Source organism: Podarcis raffonei, chromosome 2, assembly GCF_027172205.1.
Source record: "Podarcis raffonei isolate rPodRaf1 chromosome 2, rPodRaf1.pri, whole genome shotgun sequence".
Classification (NCBI taxonomy): Eukaryota; Metazoa; Chordata; class Lepidosauria; order Squamata; family Lacertidae; genus Podarcis; species Podarcis raffonei.
This window is the reverse complement of record NC_070603.1, coordinates 86024435-86051051: the sequence shown is the minus strand read 5'-3', so window position 1 is coordinate 86051051 and position 26617 is coordinate 86024435. Positions and strand designations below refer to the sequence as shown.

The window sequence follows — 26617 nt, the reverse complement described above, 5'->3', positions numbered from 1 at the left end:
TTAAAAGCGGCACACTTCAACTTTTCCTTCTCTTCAGTCTTGAAAGCACTGCCACCTGAGTACTTAACTCCCCCTTGTATAAAGTTAGGGTTGGGCTTTTTTAAAAAGCTCCAGGTACAGTGGAACTGTTCAACAGAACAAGGCAGGCAATAGAGAACAAATAATAAATGGCCTCTTTGCAAAGTGTGATTTTATTTTTTAGGTGTACCCTGAAATATACACTAAAAACATAGAGCGTGAAAACAAGAAACTCAAGTTTTTTAACATGCTTTCATAAAGATAGGCTCATCAGGGGGCTGTGATTGGCTGTGCTGCCATGTAGTGTATGGAAGAGGCCCAAAGGAATCCATTAATCAGGGCAAGGGCAGGAAATCAGAATGAGCCATCGTATCAATGAAGTGTTTAGGAACACCTCCCAAGCTAGGCTTGAGCTGCTTTATGGCTTTCATGCAGTATTCATCAGAAGCAGAAATCACACTGTAAAAGTAAACTAGACAACAATGGAAAGGAAGCACAGGAGGCAAGAAAAAGATTAAAGGCTCCTTTACACATCTCTACTTCCAGGCCATGGGGTTTCATCCAACAGCGTCCATGTGCAAGAGCAACAAACTTCCACTCATGTGATGGGACTTCCCATTCCTCTCCTTGTGTGCCCCTAACATTGGCTTGGGAAGATTGGGGGCACCTCCAGAGCAGATTATGGGGGAGTGCAGGGGGGAAACAGAGGAAAGGGATGCCCCGTTACATGATGAAAGTTCACTCACAGGACACTGCAGTGCTGTGAAGCAATAGTCTCTAGGCTTATTGAGGAAGCTTATTCAGAAACTCCCTGGCTCTGAATCAGCGAAAGAAGAAAACATTTGTATTTTTAGATGTGCGGGCGGATCAATCCACAATGAAATGCTTAGTTTAAAGAAGCCAGGTTTACACAATGACAATTGGCTGCCCCCTTGAGGAATCCCTAACAAGCCTCACTCTAATCCCTAAAGTAGCTTTTATTTTAACAAAAGGTCGTGGTGGTTGTAACAATGACAAAATGGAACAGCAGCTAAAATGCACATACATTGGTGCAGCACTTCTAAAACTGTAAAGACATCCATTGACCAAAGACCAAGAGACAAGCAAGACTGGCACATAAGCCACTGTTCAATTTCCAGGTATGCCCAGAGGAAGCCAGGTTCAGAGAGACATATCAAAGGTGCCAATGAAAGCTGCTAAGAACAGTACTGCGTGCGTGGATGTCTCTCTGTGTGTAAATGTTCACTGGTATCATGGAATAGAGAGAACAGAGCAACCTTCCTAGCTGATGCCACAATTCCAATCCTCCTTGCATGTCCCCCTCAGCTGTTATTTTGAGACTAAAAGAACAAGCAACTTACATGCACTGAACATCACATCTGTTTTTTATTGCTGAGGGACGCCATACATAATTGCATCCATCCATCAGGTTATGGGTCTATTGCACAGAAGAGTTTTCCACAATACCCCAAAATATGAGACCCCTTTCTGCATACCTGCAGATGAAACCCCATGCACATAAAACTATTTTTGGTAGGCTATGAGTTGAATCATATTAGTATAGGAATTTCCCAAAGGAAAGCTGTGATGAGCCAGGTTCACACTAAAAATCAGGTTGGTTACAACTCTTAAGACATCTTCAATTTCTTGATTAACTTATGTTATTAGAGTCTTGTATTTCACAGGGCTTGAATTGTAGAGTTTATTGCAAGTTGACATTGTGAATAATTTAACACTGCTGCTTATTATGCATTGCTCATTATGTACTATTATGCATTATCTAATATTATCTGTCTTTAAGAATTCCTTACTATGAATTATATGCATGTAACTGTTCTGTTGTTTTTTTTTTACATTGTATGGATATTATGTTATCTATTTACATTATGTTTTTATGCTACTGTTTTGCAAACTGCCCTGTGGTCTTATGACGAAGGGCAGTTTATAAATTTCTAAAATAAAAAAATAAAGTAGCTGGAAACCATGGTGCGAAATGTTACAGAATTCTACTCTGGGATGCAATAATGCTCCCTTATCAGGCATAGGTAAAGTAAATTGCAGCCCTCTAAAACAGACTACATACATTTCACTCATTAAGAAGGCCCAGTAAAATTCTAAGTTGACAGCAGATTTCAGAAATTAGTGAAAACTGCAATCAAAGACATATGCAGAGGAGGCAAACTTGAAGTAAAAGAGATTGCTCCAGAAGCAGTTTGTTTCAGTTCTATGATTTTTTTAGAAGGGGGGGGGGGAGGTGGCAAGGCCCAGAGATAGCATCCTCCAGCTCAGGCAGCTATAAAAATTGGAAGCTCACGAGACCATCAGCTGCTGAAATCTGCACAAACCCTCCAAACACAAATTAACCTTCAGAGTCAGGAGATAAAAGGAGATGAGAGCAGCAGAACTCTGAAGGTTTTTTTTTCCAAGGCAAAGAAGAAAGATTGCTACAGATGTCTGACAAATCACATTCTTTGTAGCTGGGAAAATTAAAAGCACAGAGGCAGTTGGAGTGGCAGCCTCTTATCCTCAGCCAGATAATGCCTTTGCTTTCCCCTAGGGCAAGAGGGGGAAATATGCTGAGTTTTTAATTTTTCAGGTTCGTTGTGGCACATTAAGGCCGTGTTTTAAGCTCAGCCCCCCACCCCACATATTTCCCCTTCCCCAGCAGCTCTTCCTTTGACAATCAAGCTGTTTTCGTGGATCTGAAGTTGTTCACTACCATCCTTTGCTGGAGCCCTCTAATAATGAGGGCTGACAGCACTGCGCTTGCACTAAAGCAAAGGCTGCCGTAGCATGCTCGTTTAACACCGCCTGAGCACTTTTCATCCTAATAGATCCCTTAAATGTTTAAGAGGCTGCATACAAAGAACACTGAAGTGTGCCCAACTCCCATGACAGAAAGGGCCAACTGCAAGGATAGCTCATTAGCAGGGGAATGGAAGGAAACGGTCTCTCCATAATTGTCACACAATTAGCCCGACTCCTCTCCCTCCTCCGCTCAGCAAAATTAACATGCTTCCCGCTCCTTCCAATGCGCTACAATCACTGTGCATTGTTTCGGGATTTAAATCTTCTCACCTGGCTGCCCCTTGCACACCAGAATTGCTTCCAACAAAAACCATCATGGAAACTTTGGTGGAAACAATTCAGTCTTACTGGCTAACTTTGGTATGTATGAACAGGTGGGATATCACCTGCTCAGGGCTTTCGCACTTGCAGGGCTGTGTTATTGCATCCAAGGGCACAATTCTATTATACAGTGGTACCTCGGAAGTCAAACGGAATCCGTTCCGGAAGTCCATTTGACTTCGAAAATGTTCAGAAACCAAGGCACGGCTTCCAATTGGCTGCAGGAAGCTCCTGAGGCCAATTGGAAGCCGCATTGGACGTTCGGGTTCCAAAGAACGTTCGCAAACCGGAACACTCACTTCCGGGTTTGCGGCGTTTGGGAGCCAAAATGTTCAAGTTGCAAGGCGTTCGTCAACCAAGGTACAACTGTACTTTGAATGAGTCTTAGTAGTTGTAACCAGAATTTGCACATGACACAGTCCTGAATCTCATATAGATCTTTTCGGGAGAATTCTTTGCGTGGCTCATCTTATAGTCATGTACTGTTAAAAAATTAAAATGTTCCAAACCCATGGTGATTCTCTCATGTACAGGTATAAAAAGAAAAGGTTCCTGTATTTATTACTGGAGGAAACATCACCTGTGCCTAGAACTATTTAATCCTCTCTCCCTCTCATGACCACTCCACGCGAACCAACCCTACACATTTTGGATACGAGCTGCTGACTTGGTTAAGCTAACAGGCAGTTCTGACCTGCTGAAAATAACTGAGCTGTGTGAAAGTAAATTTTGCCTTTCAGAATGGCACCTGGTCAAAAAAATAAAATGATTTAGTGAATCAATCAGCTTCCAAATTACAGCTGCCAGGGTGAAGAAATGCCCAGCAATCGCCCAAGGGGACTCTCTTCTCATTAGCTGGCATAACATAGAGGGGAGAATGTCACAACCAGCCAGTGTACCATAGGCCAGCACAAGAGGCCTGGAAGTCCTCATTCAGAGCCTGTAATTACAGTAGGCATGAGTTCACTTTACCTGGCTTCATTCTTAGATAGCCTAAGGCTGGCAGCTTCTTCAGGTCCTCCATACCGCCCTTCAAATAATATATGAGCCATTAATCAGGAAAGATGCTGCCGTCACCCGTTTGCCCAACAACCTCAGCAGTTCATAAGAAACTGGGGCCTGCATCAGCAACTAAAACAAGGCGACATTCTCATTAGTTATTCAGATCTCCCCACAAAAGAATGCCAATTAATGGAGAAACATCCCGCTAAATGGATGTGCCAGCTATATTTCTCATGTGAAGGAGGTAAAATTCACATCCTTCATTAATATTATCCACAAATAGTTCAGTTTTATGCCCACATCAACAACCTTTTCCTTAGTGCATACTAATACTAATAAATGGGTCAATACTATTAAAATTGTGTAACTACTTGCTGCACCTGGTTTTCAATCTGATATTCTGGATTTGGTTTTTAATCTGCTGCTGTCTTGAATGGTGTATTGCTACATTTCCCCCCCTTGTTCTAATAAGGTTATTATTTTTACATTTTGAAAGCCACTTTGTGCAGGATAAAAATAATAAATCATCCCAATCTTTGAGCTGCAAATGTCATGGTCAGAAGCAGGAAGATGCTCATTTTGCTGTTCAAGGTAGGTGGAAAGGATCAAGAGTCACCTCCCAGTGATGGCTCAGTACAGATGCAGGCCTTTTTGGGGGGCTACCTAGAGACCCTGAATGGGCTATGGAGAAGGAGCAAACCACAAATCCATCACATAAAAACTAAAATATTCATTTTTGCCACCCAGTGTGCTTCTACTCACAGCAAACACAATTAGTCATTTTGCCATTCTCCTTCCTAGTTGAATAATTCTATGCAGTTCAAAAACTTATGTGTTTCCTAACCAACTGAAGCCAAATGAATAAGAGGTAGCACTTATTCCATGAAATTACTTCCCAAAGCGATAGGAAGGAAGCTTTAGCTTTAGACAAAGAAAAACACACCAATATGATTGCTCCTGAAATGCTGCCAAACAAACTTAACCACCCATAACATGGCCATGGCTTAATTCTAATTCCTCGTGAGAAAGACTAGGGACAACATTTCAGCAGCCACAGGAAAGATTTCTGTTCAACAAAAAACCAATCAGCACATATTAACTCCCTGGTGACACCACTACTCTGCTTCAGTCTAATTGCTTTCCACAGGTGACCCAATACCTTCCTTCCCTTAGGATAGTTATGAAACTTTCCCAGCACCCAAATTACTTTTTTGGAAAGACAAAACAATGGGGGAAGGGGAAATTAGAGGGCTTTCTTGGTCAATACATCTGACAAAGCTATTATCCTAGGGGATTAAATGAGATAAGAACTTCAGAGCTTTGAGCAAATCACATTAGACCAATTCCTAAATCCGGGTAATGCTTCTTTTCAGGGTATTAATTTCATTTATTCTATTTGCTCTCCCTCTATCCCAATAACACCGTCATGCACACACCCCTCTCTAAATGATATCCTCCTATTTTCTAGGCTATAATCCTTCTTTTCTAGAGCCGTAATGAGATGCCTTTGCTTAATCGCGTTTATTTCTCCTCCCTCCCACTTCTCTCACTGATTTGTTTCAAAGGTTTTGCTTAAACCCATTAGGCCTTAAAAGCTGCTGCTACTGACACACGAGCTCACCCATGCTCATATCCGCAACACAGTGGAAGGCGGGATACAAAAAAAGAAGGTGTCCAAGAACCTTGGAAGGCAAACAGAGATTCTCACAAAACAAGAAAGCATTGGATTGGACAGGAGTTGGAACTATCTGCAGTTATCAGAAAATATGAAAAGCAGCAGTTGAATGCCTCCCAAATTAAGAAGAGCCCTGCTGGACCAGACCAAATACCCATCTAGCCATCTATCCTGTTTCCAACAGGGGTCAACCAGATGCCTATGGGAAGCCCTCAAGCAGCACTTTTCCTACTTGGGAAAAGTAGGCAACCAGTATTCAGAGGCATACTGCCTCCGATTAAACTGCAAGCTTCACAGTATTAAATATTATACACCAAGTCCTAGCTATTTGGAGGAATACACAACTAAGTGAGAATCTCTACTTCCCACCTCATTTTTATCTGGTTTTTACAGCAAAACATTTTAAAATAGACCCCTGAAAATGCTGTTAAAGCTTCAGGAGGCAAAACAAAAAAGAAACAAAATTAATGTGGTAACACTACTGATAATGTTTTGGTATGCTCAGATGAAGACACAAACAATTAGAAAAACTGGCCTCAGGATTTTCATGTAAAGATAAAACATGTTTGGTCACTATTTACCACCTGAAGTCAAACCACTTTCAGCACAAGTATTCTTTAGTAGCAGACAGAAGTGCTAACAGCATCTAGACTTTAACGTGACTTTCACCCTAAAAAATAGACAGTCAAATAAGCAGATGCAGCAGAAAGGCTAACACTGTGATCCTGTGAGTGTTTTCACAAAAGTACACCACACTGTGTTCAATGGAATGTGAACTGAGCACAGGATTGTAGGCCAAGGTTGAAACTACACACCAGCTGTATTTGGACATCACTGCTAAACTTCCATTCCTGCTTTTGCTTAACTGCAGGTCGTGGTGTGGTCTGGATCAACAAACTATGGTCCACATTAACTATGGATAGTTTCGCTCGGACGCCATCTTACAGTAAACCTTCAAGATGACCGACACCAAGGGGAAGAGGAGGGGGACACGTTACATGTTCTCAAGACCCTTTCGCAAACATGGTGTGGTCCCTCTCGCTACCTACATGCGCATCTATAAGAAGGGTGACATTGTTGACATAAAGGGCATGGGCACAATTCAGAAAGGCATGCCCCACAAATGTTACCATGGCAAGACAGGAAGGGTATACAACATTACCCAGCATGCTGTGGGCATTATTGTGAACAAGAAAGTTAAGGGCAAGATCCTGGCCAAGAGAATTAATGTGCGAATTGAGCATATTAAGCACTCAAAGAGCAGAGACAGCTTCTTGCAGTGTGTGAAAGAAAATGAAAGAAAGAAAAAAGAAGGAAAGGAAAAGGGAATTTGGTTTGAACTAAAACGCCAGCCTGCTCCTCCAAGAGAAGCCCACTTTGTGAGAAACAATGGCAAGGAGCCAGAGCTGCTGGAACCAATTCCATATGAGTTTATGGCATAGTGTATGTAAACAAAATAAAATACCATGTTGAGGACCTAAAAAAAAACAACAAAAAAAAACTATGGATAGTTTCAGACAAGCCAACTTCAAACTGTGATTTCTTAAGCAATTTATTTAAACCAGTTACTGTTAACCACAGCTCTGGGTCCAGACAACTCAGGACGTTCTGATTAACCAAAAGCAAGTTTCTAAATCTGTCCTTGCAGGTGGACACCAGGCTTCTTCATGTTTAGCTCATGTTTAGTGTCAGACAATGCATCTGTGGAGTCTGAGAAAGCTATCCCCTGACAGAGATGGGGAAGCAGGGAAAGGAAAGTGACCTATGACTGAGTAGCATATTATGTAAAGTCCCTGAGGCGTCATAGTCCAGGACACATTCAACCTTCAACAAGCATTCTGGGGAGGCTTTAAATACCCTTTCTTTCTGAGCAACGGTAAGAGGGCCTGAGCCTTTGTTTCCCTTTTTATTTGTCCACTTTTTCAGCAACAGCTATTCTTATTTTTCTCTTCCCATTTCCCATTTTCCTCTTCCCTCCCTCCCTCCACCTTTCCATTGCTTTTCTGCTGTCCTTTTCCTGGTTTCTTTTCCTTCCCCCCTCCTCCTAACAGTTTAGACAACTAGCTATAAACAGCAAGAACCCATCACTTATTTTAAACTTTCCCTATGAGTGTGTGGACACAGGCAGTGAGTCTAACCACAGCAGAAACCCCATACATTTGCTGCAAAATGGACCCGATATTCCTGCTCCAAGCAAGAGCAGCATCTAGGTGCAAGTCCATTGCTAGTCCCAGCTGGCAATCCAGGGGCTGAAGCGAAGTATGTGGAACTGAAAGCTCCTGTGATGTCTTCATGGCTCATGGGGGGTGGGCAGGTTTGCCTTGAGCCCTGAACCCAACATAGGAGCTAGGGGTCCTTGCTGCAGGGGGTGAACATGGCTTGCCACTTTTAAGCTGAGCCCCCAAATCCTTTTTGTTCACAGGAAAACATAGGGCAAAAGTGGGGAACTTGTGGCCAGACATATGTTGTCGGACTAAAATTTCCATAACCCCCAGAAATCGGCTGTGCTAGCTGAGGCTGATGGGAGTTGACATCAAACAACACCTGGAGGGCCATAAATTCTCCATCTCTGGCACAGAGCAAAATCAAACCACTTTGTCACACTTGGAACCAGCCCATTGGACTTTAAGTCCATTATTTCAATGAGTCCATTATTTCAATGAGTCTACGTTGAGTACAGCTAACAAGGAGCATCACTGGTATATTTCTCCTTTGATAAAATAGTGGTTATCTGAAGTGGCTGCATATCTTTTTTATGCTGGTTCATCCCTCTGTAAGAGGGGTGGGAGGGAGATAACCTAGTTAGTTCACTGTCATGAGTGCTCTTATAAGGGAAACAGAATTGTATCACTTTGTCTTTCTTTCTTAGACTGCTTTTAGAGCTAGCTTTTCTGCTTCTTTGCCATCAACATATTTGGTTTTGGAATGCCTTTGATTGTTTTTATTATTTTTCTGATTTCTTCTTCTGTAATCTACCTTGGAATCCTATTTCGGGGGAAATATGGAACATACACGTAGTTGCTTATAATATATCGCTGCTCATTTGAAAATCTTTTAGATTTGTTTTTAGTCAATTTCACAGTGGTGAGTTGCCGGCCTGTGAAATGTTTGAGACTGCTGTTTCAAATTATTGCTTTTTATTGAAATATGATACTGGATTCTACTGTTGCTCTTACATAAGCTGCCTTGTGAGGGCCTTGCCCTAAAAAAGAAAAAAGCCGAAGAAACAAATAAATTAAATTAAATTAGGTTCCTGGATGTCCTCGGGGTGAAAGGGAGGGAAAGCATGCTGAACTACCTCCCTTCAGTTCTAAACCTATTGTGAGCCTGGGCTTTTTGGTTTTGACAGGAAAGGAAACAGAAATGTGTGAAAGTTCATGAGCCAGCCTCTCCTATGGCTACTCTCCCCCGAAACCCCTATGGGACAATCAACCATCCTTTTTGACTTCCCTGCCATTGCTAAATAAATTTACAAATCTATTCAAGCACCGTGGAAACAAAGTTATCCAAAGGAAAATATAAGCCAATGATGTGCTTCATTTGCAATGTTGATTCTGAGGCACAGAGCTGGACCCTTTCAGAAGTAGCAGAGAGGAAGGTCAGGGGTGAACATAGGCAAGCCTGACTAAACCTATAGTGCATTTGCAGAGCACTATTTGTATTTGACACAAAAAGAGTATCCTGTATGGTTAATGCTGTGAAAGAGAACCCTGAAGTACCCACTTTTCTGGTTTTACCCCAAATCAGCAACAGAATCTGAAACACAGAGAGTGCCTTAATAAAGTCTCACTGCTTCTCTGGCTTCCAAGCTAGCTTCCTTCTCCGCCTGTTTTCAAGCAAAGGGCCTCTTTTATGAAATAAGTAATTAATTATGCCCAGAAGTCTGGTGGCTTTCAGTTTGCAGCCTATTCTACAATCCCAGGGAAGCACACGGGGCAGTAAGACTGAGCCATCGCTTTGCACAGATACTAATAATAATAAAAGTCAGTGGATGAAAACCGTAAAGAACACAGATTAAACACCAAATGGCTTTCAATGCAATCAAAGCAAAATCGTTTAAAATATACAGCCATTGTATTCAGATTTATGGCCCGAGAGTGGCAAAGTGAAGAAGGAATATTGCTGCTCTAACCGAGGTGCCTTTTCGAGGCGAGAGTATTAATGACTGAATTACTGATACAGCAAGGGCACAGGGTGTCTCCAGGTGACCTTTCCAATGATACATGGTATAACCTTCAACTCCCAATAGTTCAGAAGAAGCCATAGGCTGACCACTGACATATCATTCTTTCCCACTGCACCACTATGCACAGGGCACCTAAATGCCTGCTGCTTCTGGCTTTCACGTTAATTGTATTTATTTATTTATTTTATTTTATTATATCCTGCCTTCCAGTATACCCAGCTGCCCTCCACCCCTCTCTGCACAGGCCTGCTGTAGGGTACAGCTTTGATCACACGGCAAAGCAGAAACGTGAGAACTGGTAAAGAATACTTTCTTACCAGAACTCCAGGATAATTTAAGACTTTTGAAGGTGGAGAGTAGATTGGACAAATTTTCATCTTAGAAAAACAGAAGGGCATTAACTCACTGGGAATGTCTTGGCAAGTCTCATTAAAATGGACAGCAATAACAGACAAGCACAAGATGTGAATTGTGCCTTAATCAGCGGTTTTACAGATTATCGTTTTGGAGGAGCAACTTCCCTCTTGTCAGAATAGTAGATAGAGGAAATATGACTAGTTTACTAGTCCTGAACCAGCATTGTGTAACTGTAATAGGGGCATGCTATGGAGAAAAAGACTGAGTAGTGCATTCTGTACTAAAGAGCCTGACATAATTAAAAATTAAATGATGTACACTGAAGTTTTGATCATCCTTCTGGGTGTTTCTTTCAGCTTCTACAGATTGCAACCTGAGTTGCTGTAAAAATCTGTGAAACCCACTTGACCAAACACTATGGTAATAAAGCACGGATACGGATACAGACACACACGCACACAAAAAAAACCTGACAGCTCTATAATACTTCTTCCAAATGTCTGAAAAGCCCAGCCAAAGTCATCAGCTTAATGAATGACTGCAGGATATTTGAAAGAGGTTTGAGCAACACCAACATTAGCTTGTCTGAATAATGTATGCATCCAATTTTCATTAATTTCAGCGTCATCTTACCAACAGTGTCTCAATACAAAGAAGCATTCATGGACACTGTTCAATAAGGACGAAAAATGCTTTTTACCCAGTGTTGAGTTAAAATCCATTTGATTTGCATTAGGAATTCTCACAGCAGAGAATTTTAAAATCCATGTTAGTTGGTCTGTATTTCACTTAAGGCCGTGGTTAATATAAATTAGGTTAACATACTTTCCAACATTACAAGCAAGTGACTTTTCACTTTATAGCCTCCACCTCCCTGACTCAATGTGAACATTTAGATTGTTTGGGATGCCTGAGAGAGGAATGAGCTGATTAAGCACTTCTGAAATTCAGGATTCGTACCCTGAAATTATTTATCTATATACTTATATAGCATCAGCATCCACGTACAGGGCAATTTATAGAGAATGAAAGGATATTCCCTGCTTCTAACATGCGATGTCTAACTATGCCTACTTTATTACACATTGTACTATCTGGTTCCTATGCCTACTGGCTGCTGGTTGTGTCGAACTTCAATGTCCTACAAGAGTTTAAGTGTAGACTCTTATCACCTTGCTTTAAAACTGCAAGAACATAATAAGACAGTGTGTGTGAAGCCTTTACGGCACTCAAAAATGCTATATAAAAGCACCAGCTAAAAATAATTGTTACTATATGCTAGAAATACTTGAACCCTGAAATTCTTAAAAAGTGTTCCTATTTGGAATGATACAGATACACTTGTCTGTAAAAAAACTTTGTATTCTGCCTTAGAAGAACATATTTTGACATGAAATTTCAAAATTATTTGGGACAGCATGCTACTAGCCACCAAAGCTCTTATGTCGGCTTGTTGATTTTTCTACTGCCAGCACAAGTTCATATACTCGCATCTAGGCTCCTCCACCAGGTGTTCAAGGATACACCGAAAGTCAAAGCTTTCTTTATTCCTGATTCTTTTCAAGGCATCTCTTTGGTCTAAAAAAGATGGCTTCATTTTCTGACTCTGCTGCCTGAATTACACTTACGCAGCTCAGAATGACAGTCACAGCAGGTGATGAAACTCTCCAATGATTTGACTTCAGCCCCAAAATTATACTCTTCCATTGCCTCCTGAGACAGATGGATGCAAACAATGCAGGACTGCATATGTTTGCCACTCCTCCAAGCCCCTCACACAATGTAACATGGCAGGGTTTAGAAGCCTGCCAGCCTCCAAGAAAACTGTGGGTACTACCGAGAAACTTGAAATGGCTCATCAGTGGTACCCTTAATTTTCTTAGAGGCAGCTGTCTCCTCTTCTTGAACTTTCTTCTCATTACTTATTAAGAGAATTTCCACAGAGGCAAGCAAGAGCACTCCACATAACTGTGGAGCCAACTCTCTGAGACAAGAGTGCTCTGAATTTGGAAATAATTCACTGATCCCCCCCCCCCTTACAATAGCCTGATAATTACATTTCACAAAAAAAGAAATTATCACCTCTCCAGAGCTGTAACAGCACTAAGACTGCAGCTGCCAGGCATGATGTCTCACCCACCTTTCACCTGCCTCAGACATTCACTCCCTTCTTTTTTTTAACTCCTTGTCAAAACTGCTCCTTTCAGATTAGACAGGAAAGATGCCATAAAAGAGGCGGGGAAACCAGATGCTGGGTTTCAACTCCCTGCAGCCATAGTCCACATGGCCAATAGCCATCCCTATTTCGTGTATCTTCTTCCTGCCTTAAAGTCTTCTTACGAGTTATACAACTCAAGGAGGGGCTATGAAAAAGATTTTAACATTTAACTGACTAATTAAATAAAAACCTGTTTATAGACTAAACTGTTTATTACACAAATTATACCACTTAGTATCATAAGAAACCTCTAAACAGTTTGCAAAGAATAAAAGCACAACAATCAATCAAGTTTCATAAAAGCATGTAAAAAAACCCCTGAACAAAACAATGTATCACAAATAAAACTGAACTGTAAAGAAAATAGGAAATCAAAAGTTAAATGTCAGAGTCGAAGAAAGTATGGCTAAACTTTTTAAGAAGGGCTTATTATGGTCTTTCCCTCATGAATTACTTGAGGAATGGTATTCCAGGGGGTGGGTGCTACCTCCCAGAAAAGCTTTTGTGATACTCACCAGCTGGGCTGCTTTCAGCTTCTCTTCATTGGTGGTATTCCTCTCGCGCTGGAGGCTCACATTCAGACTCTCGTTGGCTGCCTCCCGCTCTCTTTTGGCCAGTCGGAGTAGCTCCTCTTGGACCATTGCCTGCTCTTGCTCGTACCTGTTGGGAGAAGGAAGGGCTCAGCAAATCCCTTTGGACCTCCAAATTAAGATGCAGCTCTCGTGGCTGGAACCATAGTGAGAAGAGTTATGCTCTACATGGCACAATCACCAGCTCATGGGACCAGGTCACCATTTGAATTTCTGGAGCACAATGAGCTATAAATGTAATTGAGCAATGAGAAATCGAATCAGAAGGTGATGCACCCACAATTGGCTCATACCCAATCATTCCAGCATTCAACTATTCAGTGACACCACCACTACACCACCTCACCCCCGCCCAGGGAAGAGAATAGATTTTAATATGCCAACTTATAGATCATCTTATAGAGAAGACTCCCCGGAAAAGACCCTGATGTTGGGAAAGATGGAGGGCACAAGGTGAAGGGGACGACAGAGGACGAGATGGTTGGATGGTGTTCTTGCAGCTTCCAGCATGAGTTTGACCAAACTGCGGGAGGCAGTGGAGGACAGAAATGCCTGGCGTGCTCTGGTCCATGGGGTCACGAAGAGTCGGACACGACTAAATGACTAAACAACAACATAGATCATACATGCCCAAGTACTCTGATAGTCCATAATACCAGGAATGAGAAAATTCTTCATTGCCTTAAGGCTGGGTGGAGAACTTGTGGTTCTCCAAATGTTGCAGGGCAACCATCCCATCAACCCTGCGCATTGTCCAAGCTGCTTAGGTCTGATGGGAGTTGGAGACCAATAACATATTGGTCAGGATCACAAGTTCTCCACATCTGTCCTAAAGGTTGGGTTGGGCCTGTGGTAGCAGAAAAGCAATGAAAGACAATTTCAGCTCTCCCATCCACTGCATTGTTCCCACCAACCACAAAACAGTAGCACTGCCCAATGTAAATGGCCTCAAAAGAACACGAGGAATCTGGATGATGATCTTATGATGCAAACGTATCTCACCTCTTGTACAAATCCTCCTCTGCTTCAGAGGGTTTTCGGCCCAAGTTGTCAGCTGTTGGTGGACGGATCTCTGGAGAAAAGAAAAGAAGAATACAACTAATGTGGAATAAAAAGTTGCCTCTCTCCTTGATTAATTAAAATATATGATGTATAAAGGGCAGAGGTGTAACATTCCAGCAAGTCACTTAGTTAAATTAGCAATGGTCTACGATTGAGTGAGAAAATCTTTGTTAAATCATGAAGACTGAATAAATTGTTCCTGTAACTATGACACGGAACAAGGCAGGTGGGAGTAGTGGCTCTTACAATTATTTTTTTACCCACAACTAGACTTTGTAGGGGAAAGCTAATCAGCTTATTTTCAACCTGTAAAGAACTGATTCACTAGCTCACAAATCATTCCAGATCCCTCAAAACAACAAGATTAAGGCTCCTGAAGGGACAACTGACAGATGAGCCAAGAATGCTTGTTTAGGGACTACAGAGGAAATCAAGAACCAGCTGACTTAGGTAAGCAAACCACTCACGAGAGACCATTCTTTGAAACAAGCCATTAAGCTGAGAATGAAACAGCTGAGCTCCATCAGAATTCCTCCACTTCTTTCTCACTGGTAACATCTGGAATAGGTTCGTGAACCTCTGAACACACATAACTACACTACATGCTTATGGTACAATCCCTAAGCACCAAATATAATCAATCAAATATAACAGTCGTATTATGGTTGCTTTCCCCTACATTTTACTCTATTTATTAGTGCATTTATATCCTACCTTTCTGCCAAGGAAACCATGGTAAAGGAAATCCACACCCCACCATATTATCTTCATGACAACCCTGTGAGCTAGATTAAGATTAGAGTTGGTGACTGACCCAAGAGCACCCAGTGGACCTTATGGTCCAGCAAGGATTTGAATCCTAGCCTCTTCAGTCCTAGGTCAATACTAAACCACAACTAAATCACACTGGCTCTCAATGCTGTAGAGTAACAAAACATTTTAGAATTGTAGAGTTTGAAGGGACCCCAAGGGTCATCTAGTCTAACCCACTGCAATGCAGGAATCTCAACTAAAGCATCCATGACAGATGGCCATCCAACCTCAGCTTAAAAACCTCCAATGAAGCAGAGCACACCACCTTCCGAGAGAGTCAGTTCTACTGTTCAACAGCTCTTACTGTCAGAAAGTTCTTCCTGATATTTGGTCTGAATCTCCTTTCTTGTAACTTGAAGCCATTGGTTTGGGTTCTGCTGTCCGGAGCAGGAGAAAACAAGTTTGCTCCATCTTTCATGTGATAGATATATGAAGATGGCTATAATATCTCCTCTCATTCCCTTACCCAGGTTAAACATACTCAACTCCTCAACCATTCCTCATAAGGCCTGATTTCCAGACCCTTTATCATCTTCATTGCCCCCCTCTGCACATGTTCCAACTTGTCAATATCCTCCTTAAATTGTGGTACACCCAGAACTGGATACAGTACTCCTGGTATGGTCTGACCAAGGCAGAATAGAGCAATACTCTTACTGCCCTTGATCAGGACACTATATGCAGTCTAGAACAGCTATAGCTTTTTTTGCTGCTGCATCACACTGTTGGTTCATGTTAAGCTTGTGATCCACTAAGACCCCTGGATCCTTTTCTGGCAAGCCAGATGTCCCCCCCACATCTTATATTTGTGCAGCTGGTTCTTCCTACCTAAGTGTAGAACCTTGTATTTTTTCCTAATGAAATTCATTTTGTTACTTTGGACCCAGTTCTCCAATCTATTAAGGTCACATTGAATCCCGATTCTGTCTTCTGCGGCATTGATTAGCCCGCCCAGTTTGGTGTCATCTGCAAGTTGGATGAGTATCCCCTCCACTCCTTCATTCAAGTCATTTATAAAGATGTTGAACAACAATGGACCCAGAACATGTGCCCAGCTAAATGGAAATAGAATATACTAAGTCACTGTTACCTTAAAAATGCTGATGCATTGATGAAACACAAGTGTGCTGTGAAAAGGGAAGACAGCCATATGTCACCCATATGAGTACTGTAAAAATTCAGCACTATACCTGTAGACGTCTTACATTTCCCTTCTGTAGATTGTGACAAAGGAGGTGGAGAAAAGGATGGTGATCGGTGATCCCTTTTAGGTTGGAAAGGTTCCTTCATTCGTTTCACCACATCTTCAGAAAGCTAACACAATTTTAAAAGCAGAGAGAAAGAAAAAGAGAGACTAGTTGTATTATAGCAGGCACGTCCAACAGGTAGATCTTGATCTACCAGTAGATCACTGAACGTCTGTGGTAGATCACTGGTAGATCCATGGCTCCTCCCAAAGAAGCTCAACAACTTTGACCTGAACCCCAAAAAAGGGGGTAGATCACTGCCAGTTTTTAACTCTGTGAGTAGATTGCAGTCTTTCGGGAGTTGGCCACCCCTGTATTAGAATTTGGATGAATCCCCAAACTAAGTGTTGGAGATCAAGAAATCATAATTCATGTGCTGCTGCCTTCATCTCTCCATCTCATGTCTGGAAATTATCAGAGATGCAACACCTTACCCTTAATAACAAAAGAATGACAAGCACTCTAGAGGAAAATACTGTATTTTTTGCACCATAACACTCACTTTTTTCCTCCTAAAAAGTAAGGGGAAATGTCTGTGCATGTTATGGAGGGAATGCCTACGGGTGGCATGCCTACGGATTTTCCTCCTCTAAAAACTACGTGCGTGTTATGGTCGGGTGCGTGTTATAGAGCGAAAAATACGGTAAGTATTCACTAGTCAAAATTTTAGTTTGCTGTCTGCTGCTAATGGGCTGTTATGATGGGTATATAGTGATTTAAAAACTGTCCTAATAAGACAGATTATTTTGTTGTATTATTTTCTGTAAGCTACTGTAAGTATACCTGAAAGGTATACAGTAAACCCCCCCAAAATACATTTAGGAATGAATAGGAAAGGGATTGCCTAGCAGGTATTAATTTGTTGTTTTGACGCTCCTCAGACAATGCTGGAAGTGTAAAGTTACCATCTTTGAGAATGTCCCAAAAAAGGAACTGAATATGCTAGAAAATGATTTTCTAAAAATTATTTTTAGAATATATTTGGAATTCTAGCCCACCCTATTCCTAGGGGTCTACACACATAAGGATAAAAATAGCAAGAGACAAGAATATCAAATAAACATATCGTGATTACAGATATATCTGTTAGGTAAAGGTAAAGGTACCCCTGCCCGTACGGGCCAGTCTTGACAGACTCTGGGGTTGTGCGCCCATCTCACTTAAGAGGCCAGGGGCCAGCGCTGTCCGGAGACACTTCCGGGTCACGTGGCCAGCGTGACAAAGCTGCATCTGGCGAGCCAGCGCAGCACACGGAAACGCCGTTTACCTTCCCGCCAGTAAGCGGTCCCTATTTATCTACTTGCACCTGGGGGTGCTTTCGAACTGCTAGGTTGGCAGGCGCTGGGACCGAGCAGCGGGAGCGCACCCCGCCGCGGGGATTCGAACCGCCGACCTTTCAATCGGCAAGCCCTAGGCACTGAGGCTTTTACCCACAGCGCCACCCGCGTCCCATATGATATATCTGTTAGTATGAAATTAAAAAGAAAAAGAAAAGCCTAATCCTTTTACTGTACAGTGGTACCTCGGGTTAAGTACTTAATTCGTTCCGGAGGTCCGTTCTTAATCTGAAACTGTTCTTTTTTTTTTTTTAATAATATTTATTACTTTTAGAACCTTACAAGAAAAAAAGAGAAGAAAAAAGACAAAAAGAAAAAACAAAAGAGAGAAAAAAAGAAACAATACAATATATAAACAATACAAAACACAACCTTGACACATTAAACTAAACAAAACAAAACAACAATTTAAAAACATACATCATACCATTTCAATACTCTATCTTTCATTCCCTTGTTTCATCGACCTCCTCTCACCTCCCTTTTTGTATTCCACTTCTTTTAATTGTTTCAGCAATTCCTTTCCATCTTTCTCTATTTTTGGTCATATAAATATCTTAACATATTTTTAACCTTATTTTCCATTAATGCTAGGGTACTTATTTATGCTTAACTCCTTATCACATTTCTACTAAAGCCATAAAATTTCATTCCAACATTTTTCTAACACTCATTAATTTTACAGTATTTCTATATATAAACTTTAAACTTTTCCAATCTTTTTCCACCATCTCTTCTCCCTGGTCTCGGATTTTGCCAGTCATTTCCGTCAAATCCATATAGTTCATCAACCTGGAGATCTTCTGTCCGAGGCTCTTAACTCTTTTCCAAGTCCCTTCTGCAGGTTTTCTTCATATTCTTTGATGCTGAAGAGCAGATCTCGGGAAAACTCCGGCCTAACAATGCTTTTATTCCTTCTCGACAGATCAGCCAGCTCTCCATAGTTAAAACTAAGGTCCATATAATATTTCAGGACATGTTTCAAAATTCCTCCAAATCCAAAGGCCCCCACAACTCGAATCACCTCCTGACCCAAATCCAGGTCCCAACAGTCAATAAATCCCTGCATGAAGGGATCTATCCAACTTTCCTTCTCTAGTCCAAGCAGGGCTCCAATCCTCAAAGGCTGACTTTTTCTATATTCAATCATAAAAGGCCTCAACTTATAGTCCTCAATTTGCCTCTGTAAGGCTGGTGCTCCCTCTTGTATTATTTTAGGTTCAACAACAACTTTCTTCTTCGTCTTCTCCCCAATTTGTCCTGTCGAAGTAGATTCCTGTGTCAAATCCTGAATAATTTCTGTATTGATGTTCACTTTTTGTCCCAAACTAATCACTTTTTGTCCCAAGATATCAATTTTAGTAGTCATAACATCCGTCTTCTTGTGGAGCTGTTCCAGCGAATAGCTTATCTTACATAGTAAAGTCACTAAGGCTTCTTCTGTCGACATTCTTAAATGGTCCAAGGTCAATCCCTGATTCTCACAATTTCTTATCTTGCAGCTGGAGATTCCCCAGCTCCACTCTTGTAACAATTTCAAAAGCTCCCTCTAGAGGGAAACAGTCTCCACTTGTATCAATCCTTTCAAGCACAGTTTAAGCAATAAAATTAGTTTCAATTTTCAGTTACTTTTCCTCCTTTTTAAACGCAGAAGAGGACAATGGAAACAATATATTTCTCTTATTTAGCCAGCTGTCAACATACGTTCTGTTCACAGTCAATGAACTCTCCCAAGACGTCAATCTTACTGGCAGCCCTTTTCCAGGTTCAGAGCGGTGGTAATTTGATTTTCATCACTCTCTCCTGCAGGCTTACTAGGTCCAAAATTTACCCCCTCTTCCCCTGCTTCCAAGGGGGGTTTAATAATTTTAACCGATGGAAATTTACTCCTTTACAAAAGGCTTTCCGAGACTTTAGCTTGCAGCGTCTTTGCTTCAATCTATTTACAAAAGAGGAAGGCGGACTTCCTGTTTGAAACCTTCCCATTTCGATGCCAAATTATGATGTTTAAAGATCCAATTTTCCGTTCTACTCACGGGTAGTTGTTTAAAGTCCAATTGTCCACAGGAAAAAGTCAGCGCTCTCTGGCAACAGCAATGCGGCTTCACTCCGTGAAAGAAGCAGTCAATTCGAAGCACCGCGCCACTCACCCCACGTCGCTCCGGATCCCCGAAACCGGGTTTCCCCGCGAGTAGGGGAGGCGCTAAAGGTGCCAGCCGAATCCCACGTCCACAGGCTAATCTGAAACTGTTCTTAACCTGGAGCACCACTTTAGCTAATGGGGCCTCCTGCTGCTGCTGCGCCGCCGGAGCCCGATTTCTGTTCTCATCCTGAAGCAAAGTTCTTAACCTGAAGCACTATTTCTGGGTTAGCAGAGTGTGTAACCTGAAGCGTATGTAACCTGAAGCATATGTAACCCGAGGTACCACTGTAGATTGATAAGGCTTCTCTAATAGAAAGCAAGAACAGGATTATCAAATCACCCTTCCCCAAATAAGGACTCTGCTGGATCAGGCCAATGACCCAGGAAGTCCAGCATCCTGTTCTCACAGTGGCCAGCCAGATGCAGATGTCTGTGAGAAGCCTGCCAGTAGGACCTTTAGCTGTGGATGTGGGCATAGTCAGTTCTTTTAGGGGACAGGCTTTACGTTGGGGGGGGGGAGACTGAGTTATCTGCCATGCAATTCATCAGTTAGTTACCGTATTTTTTGCTCTATAAGACTCACTTTTTCCCTCCTAAAAAGTAAGGGGAAATGTGTGTGCGTCTTATGGAGCGAATGCAGGCTGCGCGGCTATCCCAGAAGCCAGAACAGCAAGAGGGATTGCTGCTTTCACTGCACAGCGATCCCTCTTGTTGTTCTGGCTTCTGAGATCCAGAATATTTTTTTTTTTGTTTTCCTCCTCCAAAAACTAGGTGCGTCTTATGGTCTGGTTCATCTTATAGAGCGAAAAATACGGTAAATATTTTATTTATTTACCTGATTGGGGGGCAGTTGCCTGGCTATGCCCATGGCTGTGGAGCCCAGCACAGCCATCATGGCTAGTAGCTACTGCTACCCTTATTCTCCATTAATTTGTTTACTCCTCTTTTAAAGGCATCCAAGTTGGTGGCAATCATGCCTCCTATAGGAGTGAATTCCATAATTTAATGTGTTGCATGAAAAAGTACTTTTTTTGTTGGCCCTGAATCTTCCAACATTCTTCTCCTTAGAGTGAGGTTTTGTTTCTTCTCTCTCTCTCTCTCTCTCTCTCTCTCTCCTATCCTTTCCTCAGCTGTTTTCAATCCTTATCTGATCTCTGTTTAATACTCTTTAATCTACCACTTTGATTAGTCTTCATGACAGAACTGCTTGCAACAACCAAAGCTAAATCAATGTACCTTCTACAAGCTGCATACTGCCAAAAAGCTTTTTATATATATTTTTAAAGTTGCTTACTGTACTTGGGAAGCTGACGAGGCTTTAAAAAAAAATTCCCTTAGCTAGTAACTTTGTGATGGAGAGCAGATACTAATCAATTACAACTAATACAAATAATATTGCTTGAAACCCGATCCAGTGTTTTATGAACACTTCCACACTTGAATTTGTAAACTTGCAATGTTTAATGACTTGCAGTTTGGTTCTTGTCATTCTGCACTCACAAGCAACAGAGTACTTGGGGCCTTGTAAAATGAAAAGATGTTTACGGTTACAGAGAAATCCCCCTGATATTAAGAACTTAGGATCGCCTCAATTATTCAAAACATACACACAGATACAGTGGTACCTTGGTTTTCGAACATCTCGGAAGTCAAATGTTTTGGTTTTCGAACGCTGAAAACCCCAAAGTAAATGCTGCCGTTTTTGAACGCACCTCAGAAGTTGAGCAGCTTCCGCTGAGTTTTTTTCAAATTTCTCTACTGAATTTGCAGACAGCCCTTTGCGCCTCGGTCTTCAAACGTTTCATAACTCGAACGATCTTCCGGAATGGATTACAGTGGTACCTCGGGTTAAGAACTTAATTCATTCTGGAGGTCTGTTCTTAACCTGAAGCACCACTTTAGCTAATGGGGCTTCCCACTGCTGCCGCGCCGCCACTGCGTGATTTCTGTTCTCTTCCTGAAACAAAGTTCTTAATCCGAGGTACTATTTCTGGGTTAGCGGAGTCTGTAACTTGAAGCATCTGTAACCCGAGGTACCACTGCACGTTCAAAAACCGAGGTACCACTGTACCACAATGTGCATTTTATACCAATTTGTTTTGCATAGTCCAGATGTCATACTCTGAGACTACACTTCTGTTGGACGTACTGCCATTCTCTAAGTTTGGATGCACATTAATAATAATAATATAAAATGAGCTTTCTATAAAGAAGCTATTGAAGACTGTACTGTAACATGTCAGAACCCTTTTCTCCTACATACACATGATTTAATTGAATTGACAACTGTGTGCATCTGCAGTGCTGTTAAATGGCAAGGCTATCCCTACTTGCCTACAATTCCATATTGGTTTTATGAGCAGGAGTAGCATGTTCTTTTTCCTCACCTGCTTCCTACATTCAACAAATTATACTGGGTTTGAACCTGGGTTCAAATCCCTCTTCACTCACTAACATGACAAGTAGCGGTCAACAAAATCATTCTCAAATTAAACGCCACACGTCTAAAATGGGATTTTTTTTAAAAAAATACCTCACAAAACCGTTGCGAAGTTAAGAATTAGAAAGAAATTTGAGCACTTAAAACACTAGAAATCTTTATTAATAAAAAGGCTACTAGGCCATCTGCCTTCCTAAGCCACAAGATGCTCCAAAAATGGAAAACAAGTGAGGTCCCAACCAAAGAAGAATGGCAACTTAAACTGATGGAATATGCACAGCTTGTGGATCTAACTTATAGAATAAGAGAACAAGAAGAACATTTGTTTAAAGAAGAAAATGTTTACTGAATATATGGGGGGAAATTGTGTATACTTGGCAGCGTTAAGATAATTTGAACAGTATAAATAAGTTTTGATGGAAGTAATAATGGAATAATAATGGAATAATAATGGAATAATAATGGTCTAGTTTATATGAAATATGTGGGGATTTATGCTATGCAAAATGAATCACGGAAAGAGAAAATATCAATGACTTCCCTTCTTAAGGTTTAAATGTATATTCTAAATTGTAAAACAGTATATGTATGTATATATGTGTATATATGTGTACATATGTGTGTATATATATATATATATAAATGAAAGATATAAGGAAAGCCATGCTGGGTCAGACCAGAGGCCCACCCCATTCAGGATCCTGTTCTCAGAGTGGCCAGCCAGAAACTTATGGGAAGCCCACATGCACACTCTCTTTGCTTGGGTTCCCCAGCAACAGATACTCCCCAGCAACTGATACTATTAAACGTGTCACATTAAAGGAGTCGTGGGCTTTAAGAAGAAATGTAGGTGGGCACCTTCAGGAAAGCGGGAGTATGTTTTCCCTACCAAACACACTTTATAACCTTGGGGACCATTAGCACTCAATCCAGAGTAGCCCATGACCCCTAGATCCCGTGTCCCTCTTCCCCAGAGACATCCTCTCAGTACTCCCATGCCCCCCTCCACCACCACCCGGACTTGCCTAGTCCCCCGCCCCGTCCCCCCTACTCCTCCTCCCTCCAGCCCTTTACCAGGCAGGCGCCCGCCACCCCGCGCTCGCCCTCCTACTCACCCGGATGCCCTGCAGGACTCGCACTCGCTCCTGCTCATCCATCTCGAAGGAGACCTTCCTATTGCCATGGCTACTCCCGCCACCCCCCATAGCAACAGCAGGAATAACCACCGCGGGCGGGAAAACCAATTCCTTCGGCTTCCTCCCTACACGGGATGGGGCAGAAAAGAGTAAAATCTACACACAGAAGGAACACACCGCTCAACCAACCTACAAGCCCGCGTCTGGTTGGCGGCTGTCGGCGAAGGAGCCAATGGCAAGGCGCGGTGTTGGAGGCCGGCCGCAAAGCACGCTGGGAATTGTGGTCTTCCTTATCCGAATGCTGCCGGCCGAGGATGCTGCTTACCGGCCGAAGGTTGGATGCAATGGATCGGGAAGGCAGGAGGTTTCTTTGCGTCCTGCGACAGCACGCGATGGCCTCAGCTGTTGGGCCAAGACCTCACCTGGGACCTTGGGCCTCTTTTAGCTAACAGGCGCCACTTTCACTACAGAGGTGCAGTTTAGTCCATTCATTTTAGAAGCCCCTTAAACACAGGGTTGTGTTGGGGTTTTTTTTAGGATGGCGGCAGGCTTGCTGCTAATCAAGATTGATCCATTGCCCTTGCCACTTCTGTATTCTTACTTGCCCATGGCATTTTGCACGCGGTTTCTACTGTGATGAATGATAGGTTTTGGGATGCGCAGAATTTTAATTTTTCGAGCGTCGATTCCTAGCAAGGGGCATAGTTGACAGCTTCTCTCTGAAACTACAACTCTGGAATATGCACATTTGCTTGGTTGGTGGACTGAGTAAGCCCACTAAACACAAGGGTACTTACTTATGTAAACGTGCTTAGGATCAAGCTGCCCTTGATCATAGTTTGAAGTTAGTTGCTGACTCGATTTTATTGCTATTTCTTTATTGCTATTTTGGATTGTGAGAATTCACAAATAGCAGACCAGACTACTTTTCAAACTTCAAGTACAGTGCAGTGGTTTAAGTTTTGTTTTTAATATTTCTTTTAGGAGTTATAATAATAATAATAATACCAGGACTAATTTATTTTGTAATTCCCTCTTGTGGTATGATCCCTAATCATTAAGCTAGAATCATAGAATAAATAGGGCTAAATAAGCCTTAAAGTCATCTGGTTTAGATGTGGCCAAGTACGGTAAGTGTGGCTTTATTCTCAACTTAACTGATGCTTGTTCCACTGATATATTTGGGACAGCTCCATAAGTCTGTTTTTAAAGCTGAGAGTTCCATTAAAAAGAAAAAAGGGGCGGAAGGAATGGGAGTAAGATCTGGAGAGAAGAAAGAAGGGGAGCTGCTATCGAGCACACAATATTAAATTCAGTGTAGCAAAGTACTTACAAGAGAAAAATATCAAAATCCTGTGAGATTTATAGTGGCTGCATTTATGAATGAAAAAATGACTGGTGAGTAAAGTAATGGGGGGGGCATAACTCTTACTAAAAATTGCAATCTCTCATTCAAAGGTGATTTTCTTTTTCAAAAAGCAGGTTGGGTCAGGGCTTTGTTCCATGCAGTGCAGCCTCAACTGTCTTGGAACTGGATACAACTGCACAGAACAGGGGCTACATCAGTGTTTCTAGCACTGAACATATGAAGCACAAATGCACATCTCTAAAGTGATTCCCCAGCAGAATCCAGCAGCTGGGCTGCTTTCACCTAAACGTATGTTCCTAATAACAGGTATTATCATTTCTGTAAGTACATCAGCCTGCAGCCAACCAAACAATTGACTGTAATAACTTGATGTGTCTGCTTTGGCCTAATGTGGGCTGGTATTTTATTTTTTTCTGTAAGTAGGTTTTAATCTAATTTTAATGTATTTTTGTACACCCCCTCACGATATTTACGTGAAAGGCATTTATTTTAATAAATAAAATAAAAATCAATGAGAAAATTTTTGTCAGAGTAGATCCACTGAAGTTAATAAACCTAAATTACTTGTGTCCATTAATTTGCATGTGTTTACTCTGATTAGGGCTAGCAGTGCAATTATGTGAGTAATTTTGGTAAGTGAGCAAAGGAGACTTATTGGGAGCAAGAATAGGCTTCTGCTTAAATGCGTAATTTTTGTTGGGAAAAAACCTGAGGTTATTCTTATAATTGTTGAGCTTCCCAGACATTTAATAATTTATGCCAAAAAGGGGACTGCCAGACTTTCTTTTGTTTTTGGGTGGGACACAATCACATAGTGAAATCAGGTTGCATAATTAAACAATGCACTGGAAAGTGTGGGATAATATTTCCCTGACGCAGTGTCATCTAGCCTCCCTGCAAATTTTGTGCAAACAATCAGGACGAATGCTCAATACACAGGTTGTCAAGTGAAAGGGGAAATTAAAATGGGCTCATAAAGTTTGGAGACTGTAAAATTAGCTGTAGATGTCTGTGTTGAGATAAGCCTGGAGGAGGAAAACCTGCCTGTTCCAGACAAAATAATTGTAATGTTTTTGTCATCATACAGAGTGCAGGGAGGGAAGGCAGGCTACCGTCATGTAGCTGATGTCACCCACCCGAGGTACCCTTCCCTCCTAGGAAACAATAAAGGAAAACACACTTATAATTGCACCAACAAAAGCAATTAATAATAAGTGAACTTTCAAAATACAAGGTGCATCCAAATCACAAATATTTTGTTGATATGCTATGATGAAGGTGGGCCGATGCCAATACAAAATAATAGAACAGTTGTTATCTATTTAAAAACATGAAACAGCTAATTGTAGGCTCAGGAAGTTTTTTTGAAAAAAATCTGTAAAGGGACTTTGGCATGCATTACCATAGCAACCACAATAAAGAAATCCTCCAGTGTTTATTAAACACGAAAAGCATAATAAAATACAATTACTTGAATTCAACATTTTAAAAGGCTATCCATTCCACCCAAGGCGCATTGATTTCAATCAGCAAGAGAAAAGCCCAGTTTAAATGACAGGTTTAAATCATGTTTCCACATAAAAATGAATGCTGTGTTTTCAGAACAAGGAAGCTTCCCGGCTGGTTGCTAGAACAATTAAAACACATCCGGTTTGCAACTAATTAAGGTCTTTATACTACCTAGAAGCACACTTCATGCGCCTTTTGCAGTAAAGAATTATATCTGCTTGCAGGCAAGGGAGTCCTTGTGAAATTAATTTCTCTCAGTCTTTCAATCCCTCTGTACAAATGCAGAGTCACAAAGCAAATTACTAACTTGAAGACAAGCCAAAGGAGTATTTACTCAACAAGGGTTTAGGATTTCCCTCCTCCCCTCAAACCGACCCTCAATGCCT

General features: G+C 41.6%; 2 protein-coding genes across 4 annotated transcripts in view; one reads left to right on the top strand and one right to left on the bottom strand.

Annotated features, from left to right (window-relative positions):
* Positions 1–23549, bottom strand: part of CHCHD6 (coiled-coil-helix-coiled-coil-helix domain containing 6) — a 190352-nt gene extending 166803 nt beyond the window's left edge. For 2 of the 3 annotated variants that reach the window (XM_053377998.1, XM_053378000.1), the window contains exons 1-4: positions 23333–23549; positions 16241–16364; positions 14178–14247; positions 13101–13245 (exon numbers count right to left, since the gene is read on the bottom strand). In XM_053377998.1, the coding sequence (XP_053233973.1) occupies positions 13101–13245; positions 14178–14247; positions 16241–16364; positions 23333–23422 (429 nt within the window). In that variant the 5' untranslated portion in view covers positions 23423–23549. The remainder of the gene's footprint in view (positions 1–13100; positions 13246–14177; positions 14248–16240; positions 16365–23332) is intronic. The other variant, XM_053377999.1, reaches the window with a different exon arrangement.
* LOC128408376 (60S ribosomal protein L21-like) lies at positions 6756–7300 on the top strand. The gene has a single exon (XM_053378002.1). The coding sequence runs from the start codon at positions 6784–6786 to the stop codon at positions 7264–7266; it is 483 nt and encodes a 160-aa protein (XP_053233977.1). The 5' UTR covers positions 6756–6783; the 3' UTR covers positions 7267–7300.
* Positions 23550–26617: the final 3068 nt, after the last annotated feature.

Coding starts and splice junctions, on each gene's coding strand:
- LOC128408376 (XM_053378002.1), top strand. CDS start 6,784: ATGACCGACACCAAGGGGAAGAGGAGGGGGACACGTTACATGTTCTCA.